This window comes from Mobula birostris, chromosome 6 (assembly GCF_030028105.1).
Source record: "Mobula birostris isolate sMobBir1 chromosome 6, sMobBir1.hap1, whole genome shotgun sequence".
NCBI classification, from domain to species: domain Eukaryota; kingdom Metazoa; phylum Chordata; class Chondrichthyes; order Myliobatiformes; family Myliobatidae; genus Mobula; species Mobula birostris.
In genome coordinates, this window is record NC_092375.1 from 151773991 (window position 1) to 151786301 (window position 12311).

Below are 12311 nucleotides of genomic sequence, written 5' to 3' on the forward strand. Positions count from 1 at the left end.
GAGGACGTGACTAAACACATTGATGAAGGAAGAGCAGTAGATGTAGTGTTTCTGGATTTCAGCAAGGCATTTGATAAGATATCCCATGCAAGGCTTATTGAGAAAGTAAGGAGGCATGGAATCCAAGGGGACATTGCTTTGTGGATCCAGAACTGGCTTGCCCACAGAAGGCAAAGAGTGGTTGTAGACTGGTCATATTCTACGTGGAAGTCAGTGACCAGTGCTGTGCCTCAGAGATCTGTTCTGGGACCCCTACTCTTTGTGATTTTTATAAATGACCTGGATAGGAAGTGGAGGGATGGGTTAGTAAATTTGCTGATGACACAAGGTTGGGGGTGTTGTGGATAGTATGGAGGGCTGTCAGAGGTTACGGTAGGACATTTGCAGGATGTAAATCTGGGCCGAGAAGTGGCAGATGGACTTCAACCCAGATAAGTGTGAAGTGGTTCATTTTGTAGGTCAAATATGATGGTAGAATATGGTAAGACTCTTGGCAGTGTGGAGGATCAGAGGGATCTTGGGGTCCAAGTCCATAGGACGCTCAAAGCAACTGCGCAGGTTGTCTCTGTGGTTAAGAAGGCATACGGTGTATTGGCCTTCATCAATCGTGGAATTGCATTTAGGAGCTGAGAGGTAATGTTTTTTTGTAATATAATTTTTATTGAATTTTCAAAAGGAATACATGAAAAAATAGAATCTACCCTCCCCATATATAGTCCTACCTAGAAAGAAAGAAAGAAAAAAGAAAGAAAGGAAGAAAAGAACCGCCTGGGTATTGGAAGGTTTCCACGTGCTCCATGGGATTCAAAATAAATTTGGTATAATTATTCGTTACTTTCCCCAAGTGACCAAAGTCTTTATCGGAGCACTTAAATATGCCATCCTATCTTTTGTAAATAAGGGCGCCAAATATTCAAAAATGTTACATATTTGTCTCTTAAATTATAAGTAATTTTTTCGAGTGGAGTAGAACTAGCCATTTCATTATTCCAACGATCCATACTTAAATACGAATCAGATTTCCAAGTAACTGCTGTAGTCTTCTTAGCTACTGCCAATGCAATTTTTATAAATTCTTTCTGATACTTATTCACTTTAAGTTTCGGTTTTATCCCTTCAATATCACCTAATAGAAATAATACAGGGTTATGTGGAAGTTGAGTTCCAGTAATTTGTTCCAATAAGATTCTTAAATTTATCCAAAAGGGTTGAATTTTAAAACAAGACCAAGTAGAATGTAAAAAAGTACCAATTTCTTGATTACACCGAAAACATTTATCAGGTAGATTTGAATTTAATCTATTTATTTTTTGCGGTGTAGTATATAATTGGTGTAAAAAATTATATTGTACTAATCTAAGTCGAACATTTATTGTATTTGTCATACTGTCAAGACAAAGTCTTGACCAATTTGTTTCATCAATATTAATATTCAGATCTGTTTCCCATTTTTGCTTTGACTTATGGGTTCCTTGGTTAATTGTCTGTTCTTGAATCAAATTATACATACAAGAAATAAATTTTTTAATTTTCCCTTTTTGTATTAAAATTTCAATTTCATTAGATTTTGGCAAAAACATTGTTTGACCCAGCTTACCTTTTAAGTAAGCCCTTAATTGAAAGTAACAAAAGAAAGTATTATTAGATATTTTATATTTATCCTTTAATTGTTCAAATGACAGTTCAAAACAATCTCCTATAAATTTAATCCCTTTTTGGTACCAATTATATAAAAGTTGATTGTCCATTGTAAAAGGAATAAGTCTGTTTTGGAACAAAGGCCTCCTTGCTAATAAAGATTTCTGTGTTTCATTATCAACATTTATCTTATTCCATAGATCAATCAAATGTGTTAATATAGGAGATTCTTTCTTTTCCCGTATCAATTTAGATTCCCATTTATATATAAAATCTTCAGGTCTATTTTCTCCTATCTTGTCTAGTTCTATTTTAATCCATGCTGGTTTTTGATCATCGAAGAAAGATGCAATAAATCTAAGTTGATTTACTTTATAATAGTTTTTAAAGTTTGGAAGTTGTAACCCTCCTAACCCAAATTTACATGTCAATTTTTCCAATGATATTCTTGACATTTTACCTTTCCAAAGAAATTTTCTCACACATTTATTTAACTCTTGAAAAAATTTCTGTGGCAATTGTATTGGTAATGTTTGAAACAAATACTGTAATCTAGGAAATATATTCATTTTTACAACATTGACTCTACCTACTAATGTTATTGGTAATATCATCCATTTGTCAAGATCTTCTTGAATTTTTTTCAATAGTGGTAAATAATTAAATTTATATAAATTCTTTACATCATTATCAAGTCTTATACCTAAGTACTTTATACCATTTACCGGCCATCTAAATTGGGTTACTAATCGACATTGACTATAGTCTCCTTTAGTAAGAGGTAAAATTTCACTTTTATCCCAATTTATTTTGTAACCTGATACCTTCCCATATTCATCCAATCTAGAAGATAATTTATGTAACGAATGTTGTGGGTTTGTTAAATAGATCAAAACATCATCGGCAAAAAGATTAATTTTATATTCCTGCTGATTAACTCTAAAACCCATAATATCTGGATCAATTCTAATTAGTTCTGCTAATGGCTCTATTGCCAATACAAATAAAGCAGGTGATAATGGACAACCTTGTCTAGTTGACCTTTTTAACTGGAATGGTGTTGAAATTTGAGAGTTTGTCACTACTTTAGCTTTAGGGTTAGAATTTAAAGTTTTAATCCAATTTATAAAAGATGTTCCTAACCCATATTTTTCTAGTACTTTAAATAAAAAATCCCATTCTAATCTATCAAATGCTTTTTCTGCATCCAAAGCTACTACTATACTATTCTCATCCCTTTTTTGTGCCAAATGAATTATACTGAGTAGCCGGGTTACATTATCTGCCAATTGTCTATTTTTAATAAATCCTGTTTGATCCATGTGTATTAATTTTGGTAAATATTTAGATAATCTATTCGATAACATTTTTGCTATTATTTTATAATCCGTATTCAATAAAGAAATAGGCCTGTATGATGCTGGTTTCATAGGATCTCTGTCTTTTTTTTGGCAATGCTATTACAATTGCTGTTGAAAAAGATTCTGGAAGTTTATGTATTTTTTCTGCTTGACGTATTAGTTCCATAAAAAGAGGAAATAATAAATCTTTAAATTTTTTATAAAATTCAGGTGGAAAACCATCTTCTCCTGGAGATTTATTACTTTGGAGTGATCCTAAAGCTTCTTCAACTTCTTTAATGTAAAAGGCATATCTAATCCCTTCTGTTCTTCCAAATTCAATTTTGGAAGAGAAACTTGTGATAAAAACCTTTCTATCTCGTTAACATCATTTTGTGATTCTGATTGATATAATTCAGAATAGAAATTTTTAAAGGTTTCATTTATTTCAAGAGGTTTATAAGATATTTTATTTGCCCTTGTTCTAATTGCATTTATTGTTTTGGAAGCTTGTTCTGTTTTCAACTGCCAGGCAAGAGTTTTATGTGCTCTCTCACCTAACTCATAATACCTTTGTTTAGTTCTTATAATTGCTTTTTCCGTTCTATATGTCTGAAGTGTATTATATTGTAACTTCTTATTGACAAGTTGTTTTCATTTTTCTTCTGACATATATCTTTGAGATTCTTTGTCTAATTTTGTAATCTCTTTTTCCAATTGATCTAGTTCTGCCATATATTCTTTCTTAATTTTAGACGTATAACTTATTATCTGGCCCCTAAGATATGCTTTCATCGCATCCCATAATATAAATTTATCATCCACTGAATGAAAATTTGTATCCAAAAAAAATTGAATCTGTTTTTTCATAAAATCACAAAAATCTTGACGTTTTAATAATGTTGAATTAAATCTCCATCTATAAGCCACTTCTTCCTTATCAGCCATTATTATTGTCATTAATAAAGGGGAATGATCTGATAATATTCTTGCTTTATATTCCATATTTTTCACTCTGTGTTGAATATGCATTGATAATAGAAACAAATCTATCCTTGAAAAAATTTTATGTCTATGGGAGTAGAACGAATAGTCTCTTTCTTTAGGATTGATTCTTCTCCATATATCAATCAGATTTAAATCCTTCATCAATGATAAAGTTAAATTTACTACCCTCGATTTTATAACAGCCTTGGTTGATCTATCTAAGACTGGGTCTAAGCAAAAATTAAAATCTCCTCCAATTAATATTTTTTCATGCGCATCCGCCAAATTCAGATAAGCTTCTTGTATGAATTTTGCATCATTTTCGTTTGGTGCATAAATATTCAGAAAAGTCCATAGTTCAGAAAAAAGTTGACAATGTATAATCACATATCTCCTCGCAGAATCATTTATTACATTTTGTATTCTAATTGGTAACGTTTTATTGATCAAAATTGCTACTCCCCTCGCTTTTGAATTAAATGAAGCCGCAACAACACTACCCACCCAATCTCTCTTTAGTTTCTGATGTTCTGTTTCCGTCAGGTGCGTTTCCTGTAAAAAAGCTAAATCTATCTTCATTTTTTTAATATGTGTTAGGATTCTTTTTCTTTTCACTGGTCCATTAAGCCCGTTAACATTAAAACTCAAAAAATTCAATAAATTAGTCATTATTCTTAACAAAGTTACTCCAATCTAAAACATTATTTATCTTCTCAACTCCCATTGTTCCTTGGGGAATCTCTTTAAACTTCACCATGTTGTTGCTATGTGTCTCCCTCCCAACCTTCCAGGCAGAAAGAAAAAAGAAGATAGAAAAAAAACAAAAAAATGAGAGGTAATGTTGCAGCTATATAGGACCCTGGTCAGACCCCACTTGGAGTACTGTGCTCAGTTCTGGTCGCCTCACTACAGGAAAAATGTGGAAACCATAGAAAGGGTGCAGAGGAGATTTACAAGGACATGGCCTGGATTGGGGAGCATGCCTTATGAAAACAGGTTGAGTGAACTCGGCCTTTTCTCCTTGGTGTGACGGAGGATGAGAGGTGATCTGATAGAAGTGTATAAGATGATGAGAGGCATTGATCATGTGGATAGTCAGAGGCTTTTTCCCAGGGCTGAAATGGCTGCCACAAAAGGGTACAGGTTTAAGGTGCTGGGGAGTAGGTACAGAGGAGATGTCAGGGGTAAGTTTTTTATGCAGAGAGTGGTGAGTGTGTGGAATGGGCTGCCGGCAACGGTGGTGTAGACGGATACAATAGGGTCTTTTTAGAGACTTTTGGATAGGTACACGGAGCTTTGAAAAATAGAGAGCTATGGATAACCCTAGTAATTTCTAAGATAGGGACATGTTCGGCACAACTTTGTAGGCTGAAGGTCCTGTATTGTGCTGTAGGTTTTCTATGTTTCTATAGATGCACAGTGCAGAGTACCCTGACTGGTTGCATCATAGCATGGTATAGAAATACGAATGCACAAGAATGGAAAAATGCACATAAAGTGGTGAATAGAGCCCAGTTCATAGGAAAAGAATTGAGCCTATCTACAAGGAATGCTGCCACAAGAAAGTAGCTTCCATCGTCAAGGAACCACAACATTCATGGCATGCTCACTTCTTGCTACTGTCATTGGGAAGGAGTTACAGGAGCCTTAGGTCCAACACCACCAGGTTCAGGAACAGTTATTACCCTTCATCCGTCAGGCTCCTGAACCAGCGTGGATATCTTCACTCACCTCTGCACTGAACTGATTCCACAATCTATGGACTCATTTTCAAGGAGACTGCAACTCATGTCTCAGTATTATTTATTTATTTATTTATCTATTCTTTTTGTATTTGCACACTCTGTATTCTTTTGAACGTTGATTGTTTGTCAGCCTTTGTGTGTAGTTTTTCATTGATTTTATTATAGCTCTTTGTTGTACTGTGACTGCCTGTAAGAAAATAAATCTAGGGGTAGTATATGGTGATATAATACATGTTTTCATAATAAATTTTCTTTGAACTTTGAACTTCTGTACATCACCTGTGTTGATGGTTAGTGATGAGGTGGTGGTGCTTCTGATCTGCACTGATTGTAGTCTTTAAGTGAGGAAGTCAGGGATCCAAATGCAGAGGAAATTATAGAGATCCAGGTTTTGGAGTTTAATGATACATTTTCAGCAGATGATGGTGTTGAAAACTGAGCTGTAGTCAATGAACAGTGGTCTGATGTACATGACCTCATTGCCCAGGTGGTCCAGAGCAGAGTGGAGAGCCAGTGAGAAAGTATCATATAGACCTATTCTGTAATAGGTGAATTGAGTGGGTCCAAGTCTTTACAGAAGTAGTTGCTTCAAGTCATAACCAGATTCTTGACACACTTCATTGTGATAGGTGCAAGTACAACCAGGCTTGGTGCAATTGTTGCCATGTTGAAACTGGTGGAAACATCAAATGTCAGAAGTAAGGGTTTGAAGGTGTCCTTGATCATTCCAGCCATTTGTCAGCATGGGTTTTTAGCATTCAACCAGATATGCCATTGGCCTGGTGATTCCTTCACATTTGTGCTCAGATACCTATAACCACAGAGGGAGTGTTGACATTTGCCACGGTAACTTAGACTGTAATTTGTAACTTTGGTAATGTCTGAAGTGGCAGGGAAGTTCATGGAAAAGCAGGAAAACTCAGTAGAAAATGGGATTGAAGGCACGGTGTAAGATTGGGAGTACGGAGTGATTGAGTTGAATCCTGTCAGCGTGTCCATAATGGAGAAAATTGAATGCCTCAGGGAGTACTGATGAGATGCAGCTATTAACAGTGTAACTTAGTGTGGGGCCAGTACGGGGAATTACACAATTAATAGTTGGATGGCAACAGGGTTTAGTAGATTCTTGTTTAAGCTTGTTTCTCAGGGTTAATGATGACTTGCTACCAGTTCGTTACTGTGGTTTCTGACATGACAGACGAAGTCAGTGTGGGACTCTCAAATGGTGCCACAAGTGCAAGATGAGCCTGAAGTCATGGCAGGTCATTACTTGCTGTTTACAATGGGTTTCTATGCTATTCCTGCATGGACTCACTTTGGTGAAGGAAGATTGGAAAGACTAGAGAAAGATGTAAAATTAGGTATAGGGCAGCCTGCTCATATTCCCAGGAGAAAAATTGTTTAGTGGAATAAGGGAAAGGAAGGAAGCAATGGATACTGATAAATGTTTTGTCTTAATCTAGTGACAAAGATGTCCATTATATTGTTAGCTTATGAAGGTCCAGAGGGCTAGTGACTGCAGCATAATGAGCAACATTTCACTTACCTGTGCTCAAACTCTTAGAAAAAGTGAAGAGCTAATTGTTGACTCCATGAAGGGGAAGCAGAGAGGATATCCACAGTCTACGTTTGGAGTGGTGGAGAGAGTGAGCTGTTTTAATTTCCTGGGCATTAACGTATTGGACAACCTGTCCTGGGCCCAGTACTTTGATGTAATCATAAGGCAAGCACACCAGCAGAATTACTACCTAACACATCACTGACACATCCCTCCCCATCACTTCTAATATCTTCAAGAGGTGCTGCCTCGAGAAGGCAATATCCATCACCAAAGATTGCCACCATCTGAGCCATGTCATATTTTCACAGCCGCTATTAGGTAGAAGGTACAGAAACCTGAAATCCCACATTACCAGGTTAAAGGACATCTATTTCCCTTAAATCATTTGCTTTCTGAACCAACTGGCATGAACACTTTGACCACCTTGCACTAAAACGATTTTATTTTGTTTCAGTTACATTTTCTTGTAACAATTATTTATAATTTATGTTCAGAACATAGAGCAGTACATCACAGTTCAGGCCATTGGCTCGTGATGTTGTGCCAACCTATTAAGCTACTCTAAGATCAATCTAACCTTTCCCTCCCTCATTGTGTTCTGTATGGATGAAAGAAAAACGTCTATCTAAGCGTTTCTTAAATGTCCCTAATGTATCTGGCTCTACCACCACCTTTGGCAGTGCATTCCAAACACTTACCACTTTCTGTGTAAAAAGAAAACCTACTCTGACAGTACACCACCCCCCCCGGTACTTTCCTCCAATCATCTTAAAAAGTATGCCGTCTCGTATTGTCCATAGTTACACAGTGGATGAATGTACTGGCTGCATACTCTATCTATGTCTCTTATCATCTTATACATCACTGTTAAGTCACTTTTCATCCTCCTTCACTCCAAAGATTAAAGCCTTAGCTCACTCAACCTTTCTGTATAAGTCATGCTCTCTAATCCAGCCAGCATCCTGGTGACTCTTCTCAACACCCTCTCTAATGCTTCCACATCCTTCCTATAAGAAAGCGACCAGAACTGAGCAAGAGTTTTATAGAGCTGCAACATTATCTTGCGTCTCTTCATGTTTTCCTTGTGAATACTGATTATATGATGCATTGTGCTTGTGATGCTTTTCATTGCACCAGAGCATGCATGTATTTGTACATATGACCATACATTTGACTTTGAGTTTGCTATGTGAAGCACACATTCATTCAAATAGTGATGACAATACCTGAAAGCAATTGTGAAACCTGTCTCTGAATTTTTTAAATCCTAGAATGCTTATTTTTTCATTTTGTTCTACTACATGGGATCTATAGGGAGTGTAGTTGAACAAAGTAACCTAGGAATATAAGGTGTATAATTCCCTGAAAGTAGCAACGGAGGTGGAAACAATGGTGAAGAGAGCAAAGGAGGCTGTGAAGTATCTTTATAGAAGTCTTAAAAATTTTGATGGGCATAAGTAGAATCTTTTTCCCGGGACAGGAATGTCAAAAATCAGAGAGGTGATGTTTAGTATAATAGGGGGAATATTTAAAGGGGTTTGGGGCAAACAGGATACACTTGTGTAGGCATTCAGTCAGCATGGATAAGTTAGGTCAGACGGCCTGTTTCCATGTTGTATAACACTATAACTCTACACAATAAAATGACAACAGTTCTCTGAAAAAAAATATGTTAGAGTGGAATTTGCTCTACACAGTTAAACTGCTATATAATAAAAATAAAACTATCTTGGCATGATTATTGTTAACTAAATATTGTGTTTATATCTTTGCCACTTTTATTCAAATGTAATATAAAATCATAGTAATGTTTGCATCAGTAATGTTGAATGAATGTTTTTAACTTGCAGTAATTCTCGAAGGTGGCCGCTGATGATAGATCCTCGAGGGCAGGCAAATAAGTGGGTAAAAAATATGGAAAAAGCTAACAGTCTTCATGTAATTAAGCTCACCGATGCTGACTTTGTAAGAACTTTAGAAAACTGCATTCAGTTTGGCACACCTGGTAAGGCACAAATATGTAGTTTGTAAACTGTGCCTTAAGGAGGCACAATTTACCATAAAGAAATCTAGTATTTACCAGTCATGATTAGAGAGATAAACTGCAGAACCATATATTTTCCCCTGGTTATTATGTCAGATAACATATACTGAATAAACCCAATCTGCAATATTGTGCTATGATGAGCAAATAGATTAGAATACTGATTATTTTTATATATCAGCTGATTTTCATTTTTAAGGATTGTAATTTAAAGACAAATATTAGTGAAGCAAGGATGAATTGTTTACTGTTCTCAGCTGGTGCAAGAGAACAGTAACAGTAAATCTTTTGGGTAGCATTTTAAAGGAAATAATGTTTGGGGAATTTGGGAGTCCCATTAGTCAATGTTGTCATTGTACTCATATGGGAATTGTAAATAATAGTGAATCATAAACACAAAATAATCTGCAGATGCTGGGGTCAAAGCAACATTCACAACATGCTGGAGGAACTCAGTAGGTCGGGCAGCATCCATGGAAAAGATCGGTCGACGTTTTGGGCCGGAACCTTTCGTCAGGACTGTAGAGGGAAGGGGCAGAGGCCCTATAAAGAAGGTGGGGGGTGGGTGGGAAGGAGAAGGCTGGTAGGTTCCAGGTGAAAAACCAGTAAGGGGAAAGATAAAGGGGTGGGGGAGGGGAGGCAGGGAGGTGATAGGCAGGAAAGGTGAAGAAAGAATAGTGGAAAACACAATGGGTAGTAGAAGGAGGCGGAACCATGAGGGAGGTGATAGGGAGCTGGGGGAGGGGGTAGAGTGACATAGGGATAGGGGAAGGGAGGGGGAGGGAATTAGCAGACGTTGGAGAATTCCATGTTCATACCAAGGGGCTGGAGACTACCTAGACGGTATATGAGGTGTTGCTCCTCCAACTTGAGTTTAGCCTCAACATGGCAGTAGAGGAGGCCATGTATGGACATATCTGAATGGGAGTGGGAAGCAGGGTTGAAGTGGGTGGCTACTGGGAGATCCTGTCTGTTTTGGCGGACGGAGCGGTCCCCCAATCTGCATCGGGTTTCACCGATGTAGAGGAGGCGGCACCGGGAGCACCGGATGCAAGAGATGACCCCAACAGAATCACAAGTGAAGTGTTGCCTCACTTGGAAGGACTGTTTGGGGCCCTGAATGGTGGCAAGAGAGGAGGTGTAGGGACAGGTGTAGCACTTGCGCTTACAGGGATGTGCCAGGTGGGAGATCCGTGGGGAGGGACATGTGGACCAGGGAGTCGGAGAGGGACTGATCCCTGCGGAAAGCGGAGAGGGAAAGATGTGCTTCACCACTCCTCTCTCCTGTTCCAACCTCACTCCCTCTGAACGCACTGCCCTTCACTCTCTCCGCACTAATCCCAACCTCACCATCAAACCCGCTGACAAAGGTGGTGCTGTAGTAGTCTGGCGGACGGACCTCTACCTCACTGATGCCAAACTGCAGCTCTCTGACACCACCTCTTACTTACCCCTGGAACAAGACCACACCAAAAAACATCAAACCATTGTCTCCCGTACCATCACCATCCTTATCAACTCCGGAGACCTTCCATCCTCAACCACTAAACTCATAATTCCCACACCCCGTACCACTCAGTTTTACCTCCTCCCAAGATCCACAAGCCTGACTGTTCCGATAGACCCATAGTTTCTGCCTGCTCCTGTCCCACCGAACTTGTATCCGCCTACCTGGACTCCATTTTCTCACCCATAGTTCAGTCCCTCCCCACCTACATCCAGGATACATCCCATACCCTCCACCTCTTCAATAACTTCCAGTTCCCCGGTCCCAACTGCTTCATTTTCACTATGGATGTCCAATCCCTATACACCTCCATTCCCCATTAAGAAGGCCTCAAAGCCCTCCGCTACTTTCTGGATAATAGACCTCACCAGTTCCCCAGCACCACTACCCTCCTCCGGTTGGCAGAACTGGTTCTCACACTCAATAACTTCTCTTTTGGCTCTTCCCACTTTCTTCAGACTAAGGGTGTAGCTATGGGAACTCGCATGGGCCCGAGCTATGCCTGCCTCTTCGTTGGTTATGTGGAACAGTCTGTGCTCCAAACATATTCTGGTACTGCTCCCCAACTTTTCCTACGGTACATTGACGACTATATCGGTGCTGCTTCCTGCACCCATGCTGAGCTCGTCAATTTCATCGACTTTACTTCTAACTTCCACCCAGCCCTCAAATTCACTGGGTCTATCTCGGACACTTCTCTCCCCTTTCTCAATCTCTTGGTCTCCATCTCTGGAGACATACTGTCCACCAACATCTTCTACAAGCCAACTGACTCTCATAACTACCTCAACTATACCTCTTCCCACCCCGCCACGTGCAAAAATGCCATTCCCTATTCCCAGTTCCTCCGTCTCTGCCGCATCTGCTCCGAGGATGAGGTTTTCCGTTCCAGGACATCTCAAATGTCCTCTTTCTTTAAGGATCGTTGTTTCCCTTCTGCTGTCATCAATGATGCCCTCACCCGCATCTCCTCCATTTCCCGCACTTCGGCTCTCACCCCATCCTCCCACCACCACAACAGGGACAGAGTTCCCCTTGTCCTCACCTACCACCCCACCAGCCTCCGGATCCAGCACATTATCCTCCGCAACTTCCGCCACCTTCAACCGGACCCCACCACTAAGTACATCTTTCCCTCTCCACCCCTCTCTGCTTTCCGCAGGCATCGGTCCCTCTGCGACTCCCTGGTCCACACGTCCCTCCCCACGGATCTCCCACCTGGCACTTATCCCTGTAAGTGCAAGTGCTACACCAGTCCCTACACCTCCCCTCTTGTCACCATTCAGGGCCCCAAACAGTCCTTCCAAGTGAGGCAACACTTCACTTGTGAGTCTGTTGGGGTCATCTATTGCATCCGGTGCTCCCGGTACGGTCTCCTCTACATCGGTGAAACCCGACGCAGATTGGGGGACCGCTTCGTCGAGCACCTCTGCTCCGTCCGCCAAAACAGACAGGATCTCCCAGTAGCCACCCACTTCAACTCTGCTTC

At 39.5% G+C, this 12311-nt stretch overlaps 1 protein-coding gene across 2 annotated transcripts in view; it reads left to right on the forward strand.

Moving 5' to 3' along the window:
• dnah7 (dynein, axonemal, heavy chain 7) overlaps positions 1 to 12311 on the forward strand; it is a 309070-nt gene that overhangs the window by 193690 nt on the left and 103069 nt on the right. For both annotated transcript variants that reach the window (XM_072261643.1, XM_072261644.1), the window contains one exon: positions 9122 to 9276. In XM_072261643.1, coding sequence (XP_072117744.1) covers positions 9122 to 9276 — 155 coding nt within the window. The remainder of the gene's footprint in view (positions 1 to 9121; positions 9277 to 12311) is intronic.